Raw genomic sequence first — 23,638 nt, 5'->3', positions numbered from 1 at the left:
CAGCCCCCTCAATACAAGTCTATGGGAGGGGGCGTAACGGTCTTCACGCCCCCTGCCATAGACTTGCATTAAGGGGGTGGGCCGTGATGTCACAAGGGGTGGAGCTATGACATTACACTGCTCCGTCCACTGTATCGCTCTGTATACGTCCCCCGAACTCACTCTGTGTAGTAATGAAATAATGAAAGCGCGGTGCCGCAGCGGCGATCCCGGGGGTCGCCAGCAGCGGGACCCCGGGGATAAGATGTCTAGGGGCGGACTACTCCTTTAAACTTTAAACATGACTATGGGATTCTACTAGGGAAATCATGTTTTATAATAAATGCCCCTTCCTTGATCCTCCCACTGCCCTATCTTCAGCAGCAGATCAGCATACAAACTGTTCAATACAGTAGACTGTTGGCTTCCCAGCCAGTAGTCCTGTGGTAATGACAGGTATGTTACCTTTCTTTCCTTCAAGGAATGTTTAAAATACATTCGCATATCAATACAGAGGAGTCGGAGTCAGGGAGTCGGAGTCAGAGTTGGAAGTACAGAAAACTCCGGAGTCGGAGACGGAACATTTATCTACAGACTCCACAGCCCTGTGAAAAACATGTTTGCTAAAGCATAAGTAACATTATTACTATTTCCAGTACAGATAACTATCAGATAAGATTGGTTTGAAGACACAAAAAGTGTGACTAATCTTTACAATAATCTGGTCCTCCGAAACAGCAGGAGCCAATTAACACCCTCACTTATTAACTGCAGAACATATGGAGATCTTCTAATTTGCTGTATATATGTATATATATATATATATATATATATAACAAATGTTTGTTACATACATTTCTTACATACACCTGGGGCTAAGGGATATCTCCACATGCAAAAAGAATGGTTTACCATATCTATATGTTCACGAATTTTTGTGGCATTAGTTGTTGACTAAATAGATATGTGCTAACAATTTTTGATAAATGAATTTTCTATCCATAAACATATGTTAGACATTTCAAATAGCAAAATAAAAAACTGACTTTAAATTAGTGCAAAGTAAAGTTGAGGAATTGCCCATAGTGATCGATGAGACTAAAGCTCCCACTTTACAAAGACCTTTTTGGAGACTAAAAGTACTGTAAATGTCTTCTTTACTCTGTGCCTGCTAAGGTGAGTTTTACAAGAGCGCCAGGGACTAGAAGCCATTTCCCCCGTCTCGCTACTATTTCTGTTTTGCTTCTGGGTTTTCTTAGACTTTCTATAGAGCCCATCTCCTGCAGCAAGATAGAGATTACAGCAAGTTCAGGAGAGAAACATCTCCCACCTTATTCTAACAATCAGTGGGAGACTGATCAAAACTTTTTGGCATGTCACTTTGATATGCGCTACTGCTACTGTGTTGCGGTAGCCAGGTCCGACCCTACAATGGGTCCCACTGCGTCCATTGGACCCAGGCGGCACCTTCACAGAGGGGCAAATTGCCACCCAATGAATTTTTAACAGGCAGACACGGGTGGACTGACCTTTTTTGGCCCATTCAAGAAACTTGTCCTGGATCTCCAGGCAGGCTAACACTGTTTTCAGCTGTATGCGCGGCCCACATATTTTTCAATGTTATTTACTAATGTTGTGCTTTTCCCTATGTTTTTTTTTATTTTTTTTATACATATGCTCTGAATGGTGGCAAACTGGTGTAATGGCATTTGTGTAATATTGGTGGGGTGATGTGACTTGAATAAAGTTTGTGACGCCAGTTTAGTGTTGACCTCCATACTGCAAGGGTAGTAGCTTCCTAAGCCAAGCCAAGAGGCAATAACGACCACAGATGCAGGGTTACAGAAACTACTAAATTTTCATCAGAGACCAGCAGAATATGCCGGAACAGTTCAACAGTTAGTGCAAAGCATCACAGTTGCTTCAGGGCACTATGGGACTTTGTAGTCTTTGGCCAACTTGCTTGCTGAGTTATATTTTAGACTGATCTGGATTTGACTGTGTAGCTTGTATAAGACTTAGGAGCTGACAAACACTGACTCTACTCCACTTAGGAATTTAGGGCTTACCACCAGGATTAGACAGTAGATTTATGGACCTGAGTTGTCCTAGGCTTTCTATCTCCTGTTATCCCCTTTGCTAATGGGTCTGTGGGCTCTCATATCTCTTGTCCCCACTCAAAACTTGCTTCTGACTGGAATGGACGACCTGGTTGGAGGAATCCTGTGAAGGGTGCTGTCGCTTTGGGACAGATTAATGATGCAAATGGATTTTCTTAGGCCTGTCCTCATGTGGTGAGGAAAAGGTCCACAGCAGAGGTCTTATGGTGACCTCCACTCGCTCTCCTCTCCAACACTAGACACTGACTAACTCCTCCCAGTCTATCAGACTTAGGGAAAGCAGGGCAGAGGCCCTGATTCGCGGATGCCAGCATGTGATCCCCTTAGCATCCTTCTGCACAAACAAGTTATCCCCTTAGGGCACAATAAAGCATAAAAGTGCATTGACCATAAATTACAGTGCAGTAAATGGTACATTAAAACCTGAATAGTGGGCCCAAAGCAGACATACTAAGTGACATCCACCTGACAGGTCAGGAAGACAGGTGTGTTCGGCATCGAGACACCACATGAGCTGTTTTGTTTTCCAGAGCTCAAATCCACCACATTTTATGTGGGAACATTAGTAAATTTTTACTTTTTTAAGAAAATGTCAGGGGCTAACACTAGACACATGCAACACAAAAACCCTACAAAATCTACTCAGAATAGCCTTATTAAATGAGGCCCATTGTGTTCAACCATCCTGAAGTCTTCTGGGATGTTGTCCACCTTGTTTGTGCTTATAACATGGCTAAGTCAAGTGTTGTGTTCTCATTGGAACGCTTTTCATTGAATGTCTCTGTGACATGTCAAAATCTTTTTCAAATAGCAAGGACACTTTAAGTATCCTACCAAAATGTCAAATGCACTTATTTTAAAATTAAATTCATGAATTCTATCTTGTTTTTTTTTTCTTATCACTGCAATAAAACTACAAATAGAGAGAGATGCTGGCCGACTATTATACCTGCTGCCTTTTTTATCTAAAACACTAAAGAGCACTACATAGGAAGGTTTGTACAGTTTATCTCCACTGACGGTTTTCATCAGATGCCAACAGACTCCTGCATACTTAAGAAATTAATTGCTTATAATTGCAGCTTCATTGCTTATATCTGCAGCTGTCGTCAGTTCAGGGTTAACAACTGTTCATAAACAACAATGTTGGTTACATCATCATAGCCATAGTTCACAGTAAATGTTGCTAATATGATCTTCCTAGTATTTAGTTTTGTTTTCCAGTTTGGTCATAAATTGTGACAGCTTATTCTTTCTGGCTCGTTGTCCATTTACAGTTGAGTTCAAAAGTTTGCATACCCTTGGCGATTTGGTAATTTATAAACCATTTTTAAAGAAAACATGAGTGAGCAAGCAAAACACTTTTCTTTTCTTTCTTATGAAATTCATAATCATAAGTTATAACAGGCATAATCATAAAACAAAACATGGCACCAAATTTAAAAAAATGAAATGACCCCTGTTCAAAAGTCTGCGTATTTAGTTTTTGTATTGCTCCCTTTAGCATCAATGATAATGTGTAGTCTTTTGTTATAGTGGTCTATGAGGCTCTGATTTCTCTCATATAGCTGCCTATTTGTCTTGGCAAAATGCCTTCAGGTCGTGCAAGGTCTTTGGTTGTCTTGCTTGAACCATCTGTGTGAGATCTCCCTAGAGTGGCTTAATGATATAAAGGCCAGGAGACTTCATGATCACTTCAAAGCCTTCACCTTTTTCTGCTGTAACCACTGAAGGGTCAACTTGGCCTAGTGCTTAGATCACAGGTATGCTGGAAACTCCAAGAGCGTCCCCTGCGCAGCTTCACTTATCCCAAAAAACATTAGTGAGCTACCACCATGCTTCACAGAGGAGATGGTATTCTTTTTGCTGTGGGCCTTGTTGACCCCTCTTCATCATAGCGCTTGGGGTTGTGACCATAAAGTTCTATTTTGGTCTTGTCACGCCAAATTACAATGTGCCAAACACTGAGGCATGTCAAGGTGTTGTCGAGCATATTGAAACCAGGCTTGTTTCTGTTCCAAGTATTGTAATATCATGCTCCTAGAGGCAACCACATCCCCTTTTTCCAGAGCAGCCTGTATTTCATTTCTTTGTATCCTCATCAATTCTTCTGGCAGTTTTGGATGAAATCTTTCTTGGTCTACCTGACCTTGGCTTGGTATTGTGTTCCCCAATTTTCCACTTCTTAAGTGATTTGAAAAGTACTGACTGGCATCTTTCAAGGCTTTGGATGCCTTTTTATATTAATTTCCATCTTTATGAAGTTCCATTAACTTATGTTGTCTCTTGACAGTTCTTTTCTGCTCTCCATGGATCAGTATCTAGCCTGCACAGTGCATCTATGTGACAGCCAACAAACTCATTGACTATTTATACACAGACACTAATTGTAATTTAAAATGCACAGGTATGGGAAAATAAAACTTTAAAGAGTACCTATCATGAACTCATCTGTCCCTCACCCATCTATGCCTGACTCTAATCCTACTTTTTTTTTCTAAAACCCCTTTTCCTACCTTAATCAGTCACTTCTTTATTGCTCAGTTTCCTGCCGTCTGTGAGAGGAAGGGGGAGTGGCCCAGCAGGCGTGACATCAGCTGAAGCCTGCATGGACTCACTTCTGCCCTTATTCTGCGGGTCTGCAGGCTGGCTTGTAATACATAAGGGGTGGAGGGGTTGGGATCGGGCGCTGCGGCCAAGCTATAATCACGGGGGCATGCCGTCGGGCGCTGCGGGCAGGCTATAATCACAGGGGGGTAGGGGGATTGCTTTGTGGTGTCGGTGCTGCGGCTGGCAGGCAAGGCCAGCATGAGTCCAAAATCTAGCAGAGACAAGCGGCTGGCTTATGTAGAGAGACCCCTAATTATGGTTTCTCTAAACATAAATTACACACAAAAGTATGCATTTTTTTTTAATAAGATATATTTAGAGACTTGTAAAAAAGGCTTAATGAACATCATATTAAAAGTTCTTTTCATGACAGGTACTCTTTAAATGCCATTTTAACCTCTGTATGTCACCTTGTGTCACAAGGCCGATCATTCAAGGGTGTGTGAACTTTTGATCAGAGATATATGGGTGATTTGTTATCATTATGATTTAACCTGTCCAGGACCAAGGGCATACAGGTACGCCCTCAGTCCCTGGTACTTAAGGGCCAAGGCCGTACATGTATTCCCTGGTCCCATTAACAGGGGTTTAAACCATTCTCACCAGCAGAGAATGGGTTAAACTCAGTGGATCCCGGTTGCTATGGGCAGCCAAGAAACACAGCTAATACCGGGCACTGCTGATCGGGCTGATGCCTGGCATTAACCCTTTAGACGCCACGATTAAAGTAGATCATGGCGTCTGAAATGAAAGTGAAACTATCCCGGCAGCTCAGCGGAAAATCGTGATGTCCCGATCAGCTTACCAGACAAAAAGAGGGTCCTCACCTGCCTCTTTGTTGTCCATTTGGAGATCTTCTGCTCCAAGCCTGTACCAAAAATGGTACCGATAAAAACTACAGACCACGGCGCAAAAAAATTTGCCCTCATATATCCCCCCCGTACGGGAAAAATAAAAAAGTTATAGGGGTCAGATGATGACAATTTTAAACATAGTTTAGTATTTTAATCTAAGAAAGATTAGAAAACTGTCGAAAACCACAGATGGCTTAGACTCTTTACACTTGAATTGTCAATAAAATGACAGAGTGCAAGGCCTGTTGCAAAACAGACACCAATGGCACTGAACAGAAACCTCTGACCAACACTTTCTGTCCTGGTGTCCATCATTTTGACATAAAGAATAGAGCTACATGCTGCTCTATTCTTTCCAGTAAATATAATGGAACCTGCGATGCAGATATAAACTGAGCCTTATTTTTACATTTGACCTATATTGATAGCTATGCATTTATCTAGCGAGTAAAGACACTAAGCAGCACAATTACAGAACGAAAGAGTTCTAGAGTAGGGGCACCAATATTGTATATAAGCGTTAAAGGGGTTCTCCGCCCCTAGACATCTTATCCCCTATCCAAAGGATAGGGAATAAGATGTCAGATCGCCGCGGTCCCGCTGCTGGGGAGCCCCGGGATCTCCGCTGCAGCACTGCGCTATCATTACAGCACAGAGCGAGTTCGCTCTGCACGTAATGACAGGCAATACAGGGGCCGGAGCATCGTTACATCACGGCCCGCCCCTTTCAATACAAGTCTATGGGAGGGGGCGTGGCGGTCGTCACGCCCCCTGCCATAGACTTGCATTAAGGGGACGGGCCGTGATGTCACGAGGGGCGGAGCCATGACGTCATGCTTCTCCATCCCCTGTATTGCCCGTCATTACGCACAGAGCGAACTCGCTCTGTGCTGTAATGATAGCGCGGTGCCGCAGTGGGGATCCCAGGGCTCCCCAGCAGTGGGACCGCGGCGATCTGACATCTTATGCCCTATCCTTTGGATAGGGGATAAGATGTCTAGGGGCGGAGTACCACTTTAAACCATCACTGACTGAGTGGATTCATTATTAAGGGGCATTTACTTTGTGGGGGGCACCATAGGGCATCATTTCTGAAGCTGCCATTAAAGGTTTACCTTAAGGCTGGGTTTACACAGGCGACCAATGTGCGGAAAGCCGCACGAAGAACAGGTGCAGACATTCCCTGCATTTCTGCGGCTGCTAGGTCCACTCGGAAATGCGCCGTCTCATGTTCAATGTTTTTGTGAAATTTTGCCACGTGCACAGTGCAGCAGAATCCAATTAAAATAAATGGGAATCTGTTGCTGAGGAATTTCCGCAGAATAATTCCGCACTGCCATGTAAACATAGCCTTACTAAGTGGAAGTACTATCAAGCAGCATTACCGAGTATGGGGAACACTTAGGAGGCACTGTTACTGAATTGAGACAACATTGTTGGGGACTCATTAAGGGACACCATTGCTGACTTGTGGCCCTAAATTGGCATCAATAGTAAGTTGGTACCAATACTGGGAAGCATGTTTACTGTGTGTGGGAATTTTTACTGTTGGGGTACCATTACTGTGTAGGGGAACCATAAGTGTGTAACATCCAGAGACAGTGTACATATGAGGTGCTGTATCTAATTCTATTGTATTCTAGAGTTTTTCATATCTATGCTGATTTCAATATATTTTTAGTGGTGGAGGAGTAAAGCAAACACCCTGATATATTTATATCCTAGAAACCCCTTGTGAATTTTTTAATACATGATAGTTTACATTGAATCATATTCTTCGTCAGCACCTTATTACAGTCTGGCATCTAACACACGTTTCCCATCTCTTAAGAAAGGATGCTTACATGAGCATTAATGCACATCAGTGTCTGAGGGTCTATGTACGGAGTTATTTTTAAACTTTGTTTGAGCCAGCTTGCACTTCAATGACTGGATGTAGAAGAGTTTTGTCAGGTTTTTTCGCCTTACCTAATCTTACTATGTGCTCTATTAGCTCACATGTTCATCATCATAGAAGATGGGACCACCAACAGAGGACCACCCTCAATTAGCCATAATGGGGAGCCACTTACAAAGGGCAGATCTCACCATGCCCAACCTATCTGCATATAACATACAAATAATTGGTATAACATGTGATTGTTGAAGGTGTTTGAAGGCAGATCATGAGCTGTTTTTTATATTAAAGGAAAACTGTCAGATATTTTCTCCCGTACTATCCACAGTACTGATGGATAGTGCGGGAGACGCTGATTCCAATGAGCCCTACTTTACCCGGATCCACCTGGCCGTTCGCCCGCAATTGTAGTTTTATTCTATGAGTATATCTTGCTGTAACTGGCACGGGCGGGGCTTCTGCAGCATAACTGGCACTGATGTCAGCACCGCTTATGAATATTCATCCCCCTCCTTCCAGTTGTCCCTCTCTTCACCGCTCCTAACTGGAGGGAGGGGGGGATGAATATTCATAAGCGGCGCTGACGTCAGTGCCAGTTAACCTGCAGAAGCCCCGCCCGTGCCAGTTACAGCAAGATATACATATAGAATAAAACTACAATTACGGGCGGATCCGGGCAAGGTAGGGCTCGTTGGAATCAGCGTCTCCCACACTATCCACCAGTGCTTTAAAGCTGTCCACTGATGTCAACATATATTGCAAAGACGTGCCATCACTTTATAAACAGTGCAAGTCCTCAGGATCCCCCATTCATCCTTAACATTCAGGGGCTGCAGTGCTTATTTATTGCTGCATTCTCTCCACATTTGTTGTTCTGTCCCTGTAGAGGGAACTGCAGCATGACCCCTGAAAAATATATAGGAGAGTGATCCAGTTCCTCACTATGGGGTCACAGGCTGAAGGGACAAGGGAGCTCTTCACTGACTTTACTATGGGGCCCTATAAAGGTTAGTTATGCTCCTGATTGTTCCATTAAGCTTTTCTGTTAATAGAACATAACACAGAGGGAAAATATCCAGTGTGTAGAGCATATCGTGTAGAGTGTAAATGTACTGAACAGGCCGTACATGTCAGTACAGATGATTATTTCCTTTTGCTGATACTTTTGCTCACTTGCACTTTGTAATCTCAAAATATTGTTTGCACATATTTTGGGGCAGAATAGGACGTCCATGGAGGTCCTACCCTTTTCTCTATGGCACATCAGTCATAACACCATCTCGATTATATCTTTCTCATTCGCCTACGATGTTTCTGATACTGGGCAGTGTTGGAGACAGATAAGATTAACCCCTTAAGGACATAGCGTTTTTCCGTTCTTCACTTTCGTTTTTTACTCCTTACTTAAAAAAAATCAAAACCCTTTCAATTTTGCACCTAAAAATCCATATGATGCACCACCAATTCTAATTTGTAATGACATGAGTCATTTTACCCAAAAATCGACGACGAAACAAAAAAAATATCATTGCGTGACAAAATTGAAGAAAAAAAACGCCATTTTGTTAATTTTGGGGGTTTCCGTTTCTACGCAATACATTTTTCGGTAAAAATGACACCTTCCCTTTATACTGTTGGTCCATATGATTAAAATGATACCTTACTTATATAGGTTTGATTTTGTCGTACTTCTGGAAAAAATCATAATTACATGCACGGAAATAAATACGTTTAACCCCTTAAGGACTCAGGGTTTTTCCGTTTTTGCACTTTCGTTTTTTCCTCCTTACCTTTTAAAAATCATAACCCTTTCAATTTTCCACCTAAAAATCCATATTATGGCTTATTTTTTGCGTCGCCAATTCTACTTTGCAGTGACATTAGTAATTTTACCCAAAAATGCACGGCGAAACGGAAAAAAAAATCATTGTGCGACAAAATCGAAAAAAAAACGTCATTTTGTAACTTTTGGGGGCTTCCGTTTCTACGCAGTGCATATTTCGGTAAAAATTACACCTTATCATTATTCTGTAGGACCATACGGTTAAAATGTTACCCTACTTATATAGGTTTGATTTTGTCGTACTTCTGGAAAAAATCATAACTACATGCAGGAAAATGTATACGTTTAAAAATGTCATCTTCTGACCCCTATAACTTTGTTATTTTTCCACGTACAGGGCGGTATGAGGACTCATTTTTTGCGCCGTGATCTGAAGTTTTTATCGGTATGATTTTTGTTTTGATCGGACTTTTTGATCACTTTTTATTCATTTTTTAATGTTATAAAAAGTTACCAAAATACGCTTTTTTGGACTTTGGAATTTTTTTTCACGTATGCCATTGACCGTACGGCTTAATTAATTATATATTTTTATAGTTCGGACATTTACGCACGCGGCGATACCACATATGTTTATTTTTTTTATGGGAAAAGGGGGGTGATTCAAACTTTTATTAGGGAAGGGGTTAAATGACCTTTATTAACACTTTTTTTTTTACATTTTTTTTGCAGTGCTATAGCTCCCATAGGGACCTATAACACTGCACACACTGATCTCTCATCCTGATCACAGGCGTGTATTAACACGCCTGTGATCAGCATTATCGGCGCTTGACTGCTCCTGCCTGGATCTCAGGCACGGAGCAGTCATTCGTCGATCGGACACCGAGGAGGCAGGTAAGAGCCCTCCCGATGTCCGATCAGCTGTTCGGGACGCCGCGATTTCACCGCGGCGGTCCCGAACAGCCCGACTGAGCAGCCGGGATACATTCAGTTTCACTTTAGAAGCGGCGGTCAGCTTTGACCGCCGCTTCTAAAGGGTTAATACCGCACATCGCCGCGATCGGCGATGTGTGGTATTAGCCGCGGGTCCCGGCCGTTGATTAGCGCCGGGACCGACGCGATATGATGCGGGATCGCGGCGCGATCCCGCTTCATATCGCGGGAGCCGGCGCAGGACGTAAATATACGTCCTGCGTCGTTAAGGGGTTAAAATTCATCTTCTGACCCCTATAACTTTTTTATTTTTCCACATATGGGGCAGTATGAGGGCTAATGTTTTGCGTTGTGATCTGGAGTTTTTATCGGTACCATTTTTGTTTTGATAGCTTTTTATTCATTTTTTTATGGTATAAAAAGTGACCAAAAATACACTTTTTTTTCGTGCATACGCCATTCACAGTGCGGTTTAATTAATTATATATATATATTTTTTTTATAGTTCAGCCATTTATACACGCGGCGATACCACATATGATTTTTATTTACACAGTTTTTTTTTAGATGGGAAAAGGGGGGGGGGGTCATTCAAACTTTTATTAGGGAAGGGGTTAAATCATCTTTATTAACTTTTTTTTTCACTTTTTTTTTTTTTGCAACGTTATAGCCCCCATAGGGGACTATAACATGAATTATACTGATTGCAAGGCACTGATCAATGCTATGCCATAGCATAGCATTGATCAGTGTTATCGCCGCTTGACTGCTCCTGCCTGGATCTCAGGCACGGAGCAGTCATTCGGCGATCGGATGACAAGGAAGCAGGTAAGGAATCCTCCACGTGCGTCCTAGCTGACATCTGGCTACATAACTACATAGTTATCTACCTACTTGGCTATCTACCTACCTGCCCTTTTCTGTGCAGGACACCAAGGAGGGCATTATAACAGTTTGAGGCCTGTAGCTGGCGAGACTGTGTAGAGGAGGGGGATGGCAGTGGAAAAATGCAGAGTCTGACATGTTTGTCCTGCAGATGTTAAGAGATGAGTTTTGAATGGAAGAAGTTGTCATGGCTGTCTGAAAGAGGATGCCGTTGATTAGAAAAGACATCTGTGAGTTCCCTAGATGTAACGATAATCACTTATATGGTGTATATGTACTTTGTACAGGTACTATCTACCTCTTCATGATCCTGTATATAATTACTTATACAGTATACAGATCTGTATACAGCTGTATCTATCTCTATATGGTCCCATATACAATCACTTACGTGGTATAGATCCTGTGTACAGCTGTTGATACGGAAGATGGCAAACAAACATTAGGTAAAAGCTAATTTGCCTCATTTCCTTTCGGACTCCAAGTTTGGCAATTAGAATAAATCTCTAAATCAAAAACCTTGTCCATACTATAACCTATAACATTATGACTGTCTAGAAATGTTTCCAGTCCTTTTTATTGCACTTACAATAACCACCTCCTCTGGCAGAGAGTTCCACAGTCTCACTGCTCTTACAGTAAAGAACCCCCTAAACGTAGAGGATGCCTCTTTGTTATAGACACAGTCCTGGGTATAATAGATCAAGGGAGAGATCTCTGTAAGGTCCCCTGATATATTTATACATAGTTATTAGGTCACTCCCTAAACCATCTTCTTTGTGAACTAAATAATTCTAATTCTGATAATCTTTCTGGGTACTGTAGTCCTCCCATTCCCCGTATTACTCTGGTTGCCCGTCTTTGAACCCTCTCCAGCTCCACTATATCTTTATTGTACACTGGTGTCCAAAACAGACTAGTGATTTGTACAGTGATTTATTTCTGTCTTGCTCATATTTATGCATCCCATGATTGTATTTGCCTTGGCAGCAGCTGCCTGACACTGGTTGATATAGTTATATTGTCTGTCCACTACTATCCCTTAGTCACTTTAAAGGGGTACTCCGGTGCTTAGACATCTTATCCCCTATCCAAAGGATAGGGGATAAGATGCCTGATCGCGGGAGTCCCGCCGCTGGGGACCCCTGGGATCTTGCACGTGGCACCACACGGCCGGCGGTGTGTGACGTCACGCCTCCGCCCCTCAATGCAAGCCTACGGGAGGGGGCATGACAGCTATCACGCCCCCTCCCGTAGGCTTGCATTGAGGGGCGGAGCGTGACGTCACATAGGGGCGGAGGCGTGACGTCACATGCCGCCGGCCCTGTGGTCGCGGGTAATCAGACCCGGAGCGAACACGCTCCGGGGACTGATTATAAACGGGGTGCCGCGTGCAAGATCCCAGGGGTCCTCAGCGGCGGGGCTCCCGCGATCAGGCATCTTATCCCCTATCCTTTGGATAGGGGATAAGATGTCTAAGCACCGGAGTACCCCTTAAATCTGTCCATGTCCAAAGTTTTGATTGATCGGAGTGTGGGTGTTCAGAAACTTACAATGGAGCCTGTCTTCAGCCTGCCTGTTCTAGTGATCTGTGAAGGTCTCAGGACCCAGACACCGACCAATTAAATTTTTTTTTTTGCAAATGACAGGGACACTTTAAGTAAGACCATGCTGAAGTAAGATGCAACTATTATGGTGCATATTTGGTTGTACACCTTTGAACTGAGATGTACATCAATCATGAGCTGCAGCAGATTTTAGCTATAATATATACCAATTTGTTGCACATATTAATAGTACATCTTATGGGCAGTGGGAGGTCACGCATCACTGTAAATCCCCACCCACTTTTGCTACAGTGGCATTAAACCAGTTAAAAGTGGCACAATTCTGCGTAGATAAGGCTTGTATAGAAATGAGTGATTTTTGAATGTCAGAACAGTAGCAGAATGCATGATAAATTCCCCACATCGAGTGCATGCACAGATGTAAGGACACGCTTGTGTAAATAAACTCCTCATGATCATGCCGCTGCTCTTCCAAGGTCTGGTTTGTAGAAAAGATTTTCTCTGCACATATAAAGTAGACTAAATGGAAACTGCCAGACTGTGCCTGACATGACAATATTTCAACAATTACTTGAAATCTACAGATCCTCTAGGAAATTGTGGAGATGATGACGCAGCTCTGTGCTTAAAGCAAGTGCCAGGATATCATGTGTCAGATTAAACCAGTTCTACTATACAAAGACCAGCTCATTACAACTGCTGGGTGGAGGCTGCTCTGCTGGTCTTAGAAAGAAAGCAAGGACCCATTTAAGTGTAAAATATTTCGATATATAGAGATGTTTATGAAATAAATAAAAAAGTAAATTTGTAATCAAAGCTGCAATGTATTAATAAGTGAATGTTTTCATATACGTTGCCATAGCTATTATGTCTAGGAACATCTAAGTATCTCTACTGCAACTGCATACACTACTCACATACAATATAGTAAATCTGTCTTATTGTATACATACTATAAACATGTATGTTAAATCGTGGACATGCAACATAAATGAAAACATCCATTTTTTTTATATTTGTATTAAAAACCCCATTGCCAAATGCCATAAGGGGCCTATGACTGCAACAGAAGGGGGATTTAGGTCCCTCTAATAGGCTGACTCCTCCCTCTGTTAGGCTGGTTATAACTACAACCCCCCCCCCCCCCCCAATTAATTTAATGAACTGAGCAAAAATCACTAAGATATTTATGGTACAACAGGGAGTCCTGATGTTGAAGAAATGTTGTCTGGAGGGAAAAAAATTGCTTTAAAGGGGTTCTCTGGTGCTTACACATCTTTTCCCCTATCTAAAGGATAGGGGATAAGATGCCTGATCGCGGGAGTCCCGCCGCTGGGGACACACGGGATCATGCACGCGGCACCCCGTTTGTAATCAGTCCCTGAAGCGTGTTCACTGTCACGCCCCCTCCCGTAGGCTTGCATTGAGGGGCGGAGCGTGACGTCACACGGGGAGGAGGCGTGACGTCACACGACGCCGGCCTGGTGGTCGCCTGTAATCAGTCCCGGAGCGAACACGCTTCGGGGACTGATTACAAACGGGGTGCCGCGTGCATGATCCCGGGGGTCCCCAGCGGCGGGACTCCTGCGATCAGGCATCTTATCCCCTATCCTTTGGATAGGGGAAAAGATGTGTAAGCACCGGAGAACCCCTTTAAGTGGCCAATTCCTAAGGAGTTGGGACAACATAGAACCTGGAAGAAGTGAAAACCACTGCAAGACTGGCAGCGTCGGTGCTACAGAGGACCGGAGGAGGTAAGTATAGCATATTAACTATTTTTTCACCACCATTAGCCCTGGAGCAAATTTTTCTTTTCCCCAGACAATCCCTTTAAAAAAACACTGGCCCAAGTCTGCCTTCATACGACAATTCGCTACATCCATTGGAGGTATACATTGTGAGGATTTACAGAAGTATACCTCACATGGATTCCACTGAATAGACTTATTGAGGCGTCTTTTACCACTAAAAACTCTTGTTATAACAACGTACACCATGTAGTATGTACATTTTTATTGGATACATATGTATGGAATGACACAGCAGTCTGCACTATGTCATACAGCAGAAAAAGGTATACCAACAAAAACCAGCCTTATGGAGGTAAAAAGGAAAATCTTTTGGCTTTTGTTGTGTGAATGAGGTCCCATATTTGATGTATGTGGAGGAAACTTTGAACCAAACGGTGCACAAGGTTACTGCGGGACAGCTCCACTTAAGTGAAAGGAGCCAAGTACAGTTCCCCGCACAGCAAGGTGTCTAAAAATATAATTTAAGTTTTTTTTTTTTCTGGGAAAAAAGTTCAGTGCATTTTTGCAAATTGATCTACCTTTTTACATTCACTTATTTGTATATTTCCCAATCTAAGCTGCTTATCAAATTGAGCGTTGTGCCTCTGTCATTGCACAACACTATCAGGTGAGCGCACTCCTCACCTATAGCTATATTATACCGACTTTGCCTTGCTGTAACATGCATAGGGTGTGTGTGCTGGGTTCGTGAAATAATACTGTTATTCAGTATGACATGCAGATTAGAGGCATCACTATTAGAATCACTGTCGCAGAGTGGCACAATGACAGAGCCTGGAGGTTGCATCAGTATAATGAGACCATATAGTGGCTTAATGACACAGCCTGCAGTTGGCAGCAGCATGAGGAGACTATATAGTGGCTGAATGACCCAGCATGGAGGTGGCAGCAGCATGAGGAGACCATATAGTGGCTGAATGACACTGTCTGGAGGTGGTAGCAGCATGAGGAGATGATTTAGTGGCTGATTGACATAGCGTGGAGGTGGCGGCAGCATGAGGAGAACATATAGTGGCTTAATGACACAGCCTGGAATTGGCAGCAGCATGAGGAGACCATATAGTGGCTGAATGGCACAGCCTGGAGGTGGCAGCAGCATTAGAAAATATGCTAGCAGTATGAGACGACCTGGAGCTAGCATCAAACACGAGGAGAACATATGGTGTAAGAATGAGACAGCCTGGAGGTGGCAGCAGCATCAGGAGTCCTGAAAGTGACTGTGTGACAAAGTGGTGCGGTGGGTGGCAATACCTGTACCCGGCGAAAAAGAGGAAAACTTGGCATCAGATGTGTGGCATCAGGCGGGTGGCAGAAAATGGTCCCTCTTGTAAAAGTGTCAGTGTGCACAAGTAAGTATTGAGGTTATGCATTACGTAAAACGTAACTTTTCATAAAAAGCTTAGGATAAAATATATGGACCCAAACATTTTTTTTTTTTAATGAAACAAAAGGAAAGGTGTGCAAAAAACACCATGTGCCACCTACACCTCCAAGTATTGATGTGATTCAAAGGCCTCTAAAAGGTGGAAGGGAACAACATATGGTCCATTGTAACCGGTGGGGATAAAAACGTCCCCTGTAAGGCCCTACTCTGGCATTATTAATTCCCTTGTTGGCAAGTGTTACTCGACCCCACACAGGAACCTCTCCCTATTTCCACCTACAAACACTTCCATTTCCCAGGGTTTTTAGGTGGAAATAGGGATTGGTTCCTGTGTGGGGCCACCCTTTTTAAGATGAGTAACACTTTCCTCGAAAAGGTGGAAGGAAACAACGTATTGTCCATTGTGGCCGGTGGGGTTAAAAACTTCCCTTGTAAGGCCCTACTCTCGCCCTATTAATTCCCTTCTTAGCAAGTGTTACTCACCCTAAAAAGGGCGGCCCCACATAGGAATTCCAATGTGTGGAAACGTCGCAAATTAGACTTTGTTGGGGAATAACATTGTGATGTTGCAGCTAAAGGAGGGTGTGCTTTGCGGCGTACGAGTGGCTGAAGTGCATGCAAAGTTTCCTTCCCATTTTTAAGATGTCTTGCAGATTGGGGGGAACACTTCAGGAACTGCTAGACATCCAGATTGAACAAGTGTGCCATGCAAGGCGCATGCCTCAGGCTTCCTTGTCACAGCGAGACAAGATTTTCTTGCTGTTGTCGGCCACCATGTAAGCCATGATTCGATTTCTTGATAAATTACTTTTAGCAGTTCCTCATCTGTGTGACTCCGTTAGCCAAGCAAACCATGTAAAGAACAGAGTGACACTGCCATGCCCTGCACACATGGTATGCTGGAGGGGCACTGGGACTTGTCCGTGTAGTGGTGGCTGAAGACATGGTGGAGGATGAGGAGGCGGAGTCGCACACTGTCACAGGATGCTGTTGTGGCTGTACAGGAACCACATTCACCTGGTGGGCCGTAAAGGACATGTATTGTCCACGACCATAGTTACAGCTCCACACATGGGCGCTGCCGTGCACTTTGGTACACACCGACAGGCTCGAGGACTGGCCCACCTTCTGTTCCACAAAATTGTGCAGGGCAGGTACTGCCTTTTTCACAAAGAAATTACGGCTTGGGACTCTCCACCTCGGCTTGGCACAAGCCATCAGTTCTCTGAAAGGTGCAGAGTTCACCAATTGAAAAGGGAGGGACTGCAGCACCAGCAACTTGGATAGGAGCACATTCAGCTTCTGCGCCGTTGGATGAGTGGGCGCATACTGTTGTCTCTTGGACAAGGCTTTGCCAATGGATTGTTGTCGGAATGACTGGCTCGATGTAGGAGGAGCAGGAGCATCTGGAGTGACAGAAGGAGGGTATGACACACAGCTCCCTTCGGCTGTTGTGGTGGAGCTTTGGCTGGCTGAAACAGGGAGCGGCATGCCACTGCAGCAGGCTGGACCACCACATCGGAGCCACGGTTCTCCCAGGCCACTTTATGGTGACGCTGCATATGTTGACGTAGGGCCATGGTGCCAACATTGGGACCCTGGCCATGCTTCACCTTCTGCCGACACATCTTGCATGTTGCCAGGTTAACATCTTCCGGATGCTTGGAGGAAAAACTGCCACAACGCCGAGTAACTGATTTTTCCCACCAACAGTCCGCTACTGCCGTCGACTACAGGAACCCCTGTGCCACGAACCCCGGGCTTGTTTTGGCTCCAGACTTTCCACTTCTGCCACCATGCTGACTGCCAACCATGCTACCACCTTACTGGCTCAGCTGCTGCCTCACGGGCAACCTGCAACCCTCTTCTGATGATGATGATGAAGCCCCTTCTGTACCCGGCTCCCAAGTGCGATCGGCTTCATCATTATCGAGTTGTGTCTGCACGTCACTGATGTCCTCCTCAGGTTCCTCAACAGTGTCTGCTTCAGGAGCCTGAAAGCTCACAACACCACCTCTCACGTCACTCTCCTCATTACTACTTGCCCACCTAGCGGAGGAAGCGGCGCATGTCTCCTCCACTTTTTGGCTGGCTAGTAGCTGCTGAGTGTCCTCTAGTAGATTGTCCTCACTAAATAGTGGCGCTGAACCCACAGCATAAAATACTTCCGTGGGGGAGGGAGCAGCAAAGGACAGAGGCAATGGGAGAACTGACGGTTGTGTCTGAGGAACCCACCAACTGTTGACTGGGGGTGTCAGATGTCACTTGTAATGAAGTGGATGACCGTGTTAACCAATCGACGACGGCAGATGGGTTGCTGGTCAAGACACGACTGCTAGCTGATACTGGGAGCTCAGACCTCTCACTTTGACTCCTGCTGCCACTTGCCCCTCATCTGCTGCGACCTCCGCCTGATGAATTTAGGCCTCTGCCACTCCTCTGTGCACATCCTGGCACTTCTCTGCCTGATATACTTGGTGGGTACATTAGGAGAGTATAATACGCTCCACTACGTTTAAAACAGTATTTGTCTACAACACCAGCAGGTGTGCATTTTTCCCTGGCCTGTATGCAAAGGATACACTTAATAGAGGACAATACACTTTTAGTGCTCTTCTCACCCTAACTGGCCGGTTACTATTAGCTATTCAGTTGTTGTACACACCAGTGCTGCAGCACACAGTCGCTGTGTACTACACCCAGAATTGCACTTTCTCTCTCAATCTCACTCCATCCCTACCAGTGCTTCTAGGCTAGATTTGGGCTTGAGGTAAATCGCTGCTGTAAAAATGCTTTTCTGTACAACACACACTGCTCTCTTTCCCTCTCTCTCTCTGCAATAAAAGGCTGAAGTGACTGGCCGCAAGATGGCTGCCAATTATATAGGGCTGTGACATCACAGGGGTGGCTGGCTGCTGATAGGCTGCATGCTGCATGTGATTCAGGGTCATCCCGCTGACCCTTGTTCCCACCTTCCCAGGATTCCTTGCCCTATGTCCTCACATGTGGATCTGCCATTTTAGATGCCCTGGAGCCTGGACCGCACTAAATAGAGTTTAATGATGGGATTCGTGTCGAAATTCGCATTCATTGCAAATCAAATTTTTCCTGAAATTCATAACTAATTCGGATTAGTCAGACTCGATTCGCTCATCCCTAGCTGCCTCCTACATTTCCTGTTTTCTGGGCAACAACTGAACATTTATTTGGCTGGATCATTAGTCATACTTTTTTTATATTCTGATGGATATCTGATGGAACTGAATATTTGGCTGTGCTCATATAGGGTCACCGATCCTATCCTTATAAAAGAGGTCTGGGAAAGAGCAATTGAATTGTGTGGTCCTCAGAACCTTACCTAGCCATCAGCACCTGCAGTGATGTCATGTCCACCAGCTATAGATACTGCAGGCATAGGCTGTATTATCTGATGGGAAGGAGATGCCACTGATTCATGTAGGTCAGTGTTTCCCAACCATGGTGCCTCCAGCTGTTGCAAAACTACAACTCCCATCATGCCTAGACAGCCTTTGGCTTTAGAGGCACCCTGGCTGGGAAACACTGATGTAGGTTATGACCTGGAGTTCCCTGTAAATATATAATCCTGAACTTTTAAAGCAGAACAAAACAATATAGCAATAATAAACATTTGTTTTGAAAACACAAACCAGCATTAAGAAAATAGTAACAAACTGCAATCCCATAGAGTAGGCACCAGGCAGAAGCCTCCAAAGTAAACTTATTGGCTGAGTAAAATGTGCATAGAGGAAACCAAAGCCTCTGCAGACACCCTGACTGTTTCCTGCCCAGATAACCCAATGTTTGGGGCACCTTGTCAGGTCAAGACAGGTAAGTGCTTTTATTTCCAAGGATAAAACCACAATATGCCTTAACTGCAACAACTCCACAGACAGGATCCTGGCAGCAATGGCTGTCATCTGACAGCAGAACAGCAATGTCAGCAAAGATGTTTGGAAGTCAGGCTTCCTCCCATCCCACTTTTCTCCCATCCACCCACCCACCCACATAGGCACCCTTTCATGACCCGTACCTTCTGTATGGCAGCTGGAGGATAGGATGGTATTAGGAGGTCTGAAGATATAAGGCAGGTAACGAGAAAAGCATTTCATCTTCACATGAAGGGACAAGCACAGCCTGCTCAATCCATCAGGATCCTGCTCTTAGTCAGGGGCTGCAGATCCAGTAAGCAGTCATGTCTCCTGCATGGCAGGAAAGCCCAAGGATCCTCTGGAGCCAGACCCCATCCTTGTGCCATCAGTTCTAGCAGCAGCAGCAGCTCAGCCTCCCATTACTGCAAGCATATCCTGCTCCAACTCTGAAGCTCTCAAGCAGCCTGGGGAGGCTTTTCATTGGCTGAAGCTCTATAGATCAGTATTTGCTGACTAAGTCAGTCCTGCTTGTAAACACACACTCCCATCCACACACAATGAACAAGCCTGCTGCTTCCTACAGGCATCACCAAGTACAGGGTCCTGTGATTGCGAAGAATTCCTTCCTCCTTGGAGGAAACCCCTTTGGCTTTAGAAATGTCTCATCTGCTTGTTTGTGTTCTGCAGCTATGGTTTATGTGAAAGAAACAACTTTCCGTGATCCTAAAATAAGATGTTATGAAAGGGTTAAAAGATTTAAGACCAACATAGATTTGAGGAGGACAAGTTACGTGTTTGCGGAATTTATAGCATACCTGTCTACATTTAGCCGAAAGCCCAGGGTTGCCAACCTGATTTTTTTCTTTTAGTCTGGACAAGTTATCCAAAAATCAGACAGTCATTGGCCCTTATTTACTAAGAGTGTTGTGTAGGTTTCTTTTTGGGTTTTAACTCCCTACAATTTTTTTTCTACAGTATTTAATAATGTTTTTCCTCAGCTCAAATCCATTACATTTTCTGTGGAAATAAATATGTTGGGTGAAAATGTCGGGAACAAGCCCCTTTTTGGTGGCCACGCCACTTTTCCCAGACGGCCAAGCTCCTTTTTCGGGTTTTCTCACAAATTCTGGCACAGACAGAATTTCTGGCGCACAACCCGACAGAACGTGTCACATTTGCAATAGTAAATGAGGGCCAATATGTTTGATAGTGTTACGCCGAGCGCTCCGGGTCCCCGCTCCTCCCCGGAGCGCTCGCTACACCCTCGCTACTGCAGCGCCCCGGTCAGATCCACTGACCGGGTGCGCTGCGATACCGCCTCCAGCCGGGATGCGATTCGCGATGCGGGTGGCGCCCGCTCGCGATGCGCACCCCGGCCCCCGTACCTGACTCGCTCTCCGTCGGTCCTGTCCCGGCGCGCGCGGCCCCGCTCCCTAGGGCGCGCGCGCGCCGGGTCTCTGCGATTTAAAGGGCCACTGCGCCGCTGATTGGCGCAGTGGTTCTAATTAGTGTGTTCACCTGTGCACTCCCTATGTATACCTCACTTCCCCTGCACTCCCTCGCCGGATCTTGTTGCCCTTGTGCCTAGTGAAAGCGTTCCCTTGTGTATTCCTAGCCTGTGTTCCAGACCTCCTGCCGTTGCCCCTGACTACGATCCTTGCTGCCTGCCCCGACCTTCTGCTACGTCCGACCTTGCTTTTGTCTACTCCCTTGTACCGCGCCTTTCTTCAGCAGCCAGAGAGGTTGAGCCGTTGCTAGTGGATACGACCTGGTTACTACCGCCGCAGCAAGACCATCCCGCTTTGCGGCGGGCTTTGGTGAATACCAGTAGTGACTTAGAACCGGTCCACTAGCACGGTCCACGCCAATCCCTCCCTGGCACAGAGGATCCACCTCCTGCCAGCCGGCATCGTGACAGTAGATCCGGCCATGGATCCCGCTGAAGTACCTCTGCCAGTTGTCGCCGACCTCACCACGGTGGTCGCCCAGCAGTCACAACAGATAGCGCAACAAGGCCATCAGCTGTCTCAACTGACCGAGATGCTACAGCAGCTACTACCACAGCTTCAGCAATCATCTCCTCCGCCAGCTCCTGCACCTCCTCCGCAGCGAGTGGCCGCTTCAGGCCTACGACTATCCTTGCCGGATAAATTTGATGGGGACTCTAAGTTTTGCCGTGGCTTTCTTTCACAATGTTCCCTGCACTTGGAGATGATGTCGGACCAGTTTCCTACTGAAAGGTCTAAGGTGGCTTTCGTAGTCAGCCTTCTGTCTGGAAAAGCTCTGTCATGGGCCACACCGCTCTGGGACCGCAATGACCCCGTCACTGCCTCTGTACACTCCTTCTCGGAAATTCGAAGTGTCTTTGAGGAACCTGCTCGAGCCTCTTCTGCTGAGACTGCCCTGCTGAACCTGGTCCAGGGTAATTCTTCCGTTGGCGAGTACGCCATACAATTCCGTACTCTTGCTTCTGAACTATCCTGGAATAATGAGGCCCTCTGCGCGACCTTTAAAAAAGGCCTATCCAGCAACATTAAAGATGTTCTGGCCGCACGAGAAATTCCTGCTAACCTGCATGATCTCATTCATCTAGCCACTCTCATTGACATGCGTTTTTCCGAAAGGCGTCAGGAGCTCCGCCAGGATATGGACTTTGTTCGCTCTAGGCGTTATTTCTCCCCGGCTCCTCTCTCCTCTGGTCCTCTGCAATCCGTTCCTGTGTCTCCCGCCGTGGAGGCTATGCAAGTTGACCGATCTCGCCTGACACCTCAAGAGAGGACACGACGCCGCATGGAGAATCTCTGCCTGTACTGTGCCGGTACCGAACACTTCCTGAAGGATTGTCCTATCCGTCCTCCCCGCCTGGAAAGACGTACGCTGACTCCGCACAAAGGTGAAACAGTCCTTGATGTCAACTCTGCTTCTCCACGTCTTACTGTGCCTGTGCGGATATCTGCCTCTACCTTCTTCTTCTCCACTAAGGCCTTCTTGGATTCCGGATCTGCAGGAAACTTTATTTTGGCCTCTCTCATCAACAGGTTCAACATCCCAGTGACCAGTCTCGCCAGACCCCTCTACATCAATTGCGTTAACAATGAAAGATTGGACTGTACCATACGTTACCGCACGGAGCCCCTCCTTATGTGCATCGGACCTCATCATGAAAAAATTGAGTTTTTGGTCCTCCCCAATTGCACTTCTGAAATTCTCCTTGGACTACCGTGGCTTCAACGCCATTCCCCAACCCTGGATTGGTCCACAGGGGAGATCAAGAGCTGGGGTACCTCTTGTTTCAAGGACTGCCTTAAACCGGTTCCCATTACTCCCTGCCGTGACCCTGTGGTTCCCCCTGTAACCGGTCTCCCTAAGGCCTATATGGACTATGCTGACGTATTTTGCAAAAAACAAGCTGAGACTCTACCTCCTCACAGGCCTTATGACTGTCCTATTGACCTCCTCCCGGGCACTACTCCACCCCGGGGCAGAATTTATCCTCTGTCCGCCCCAGAGACTCTTGCTATGTCTGAGTACATCCAGGAAAATTTAAAAAAGGGGTTTATCCGCAAATCCTCCTCTCCTGCCGGAGCTGGATTTTTCTTTGTGTCCAAAAAAGATGGCTCCCTACTTCCTTGCATTGACTACCGCGGACTTAATAAAATCACGGTAAAGAACCGCTACCCTCTACCTCTTATCTCTGAACTCTTTGATCGCCTCCAAGGTGCCCACATCTTTACCAAACTGGACTTAAGAGGTGCTTATAATCTCATCCGCATCAGGGAGGGGGATGAATGGAAAACGGCATTTAACACTAGAGATGGACACTTTGAGTATCTGGTCATGCCCTTTGGCCTGTGCAACGCCCCTGCCGTCTTCCAAGACTTTGTTAATGAAATTTTTCGTGATCTCTTATATTCCTGTGTT

General features: G+C 45.3%; 1 protein-coding gene across 2 annotated transcripts in view; it reads right to left on the bottom strand.

Annotated features, from left to right (window-relative positions):
• Nucleotides 1–23,638, bottom strand: part of PPP2R2B (protein phosphatase 2 regulatory subunit Bbeta) — a 390,278-nt gene that overhangs the window by 311,981 nt on the left and 54,659 nt on the right. The window contains exon 1 of one of the 2 annotated variants that reach the window (XM_056574870.1): nt 19,879–20,177. The exons of the other annotated variant lie outside the window; for it this stretch is intronic. Within the exon in view, the coding sequence (XP_056430845.1) occupies nt 19,879–19,957 (79 nt within the window). The 5' untranslated portion in view covers nt 19,958–20,177. Of the gene's footprint in view, nt 1–19,878; nt 20,178–23,638 lie in introns of those variants that run through there. 2 annotated transcript variants of the gene reach the window in all.

Source organism: Hyla sarda, chromosome 4 (genome assembly GCF_029499605.1).
Source record: "Hyla sarda isolate aHylSar1 chromosome 4, aHylSar1.hap1, whole genome shotgun sequence".
In the NCBI taxonomy this organism is placed as follows: Eukaryota; Metazoa; Chordata; class Amphibia; order Anura; family Hylidae; genus Hyla; species Hyla sarda.
The sequence above is the reverse complement of the archived record's forward strand: the minus strand, read 5'-3'. Positions and strand labels throughout refer to the sequence as shown.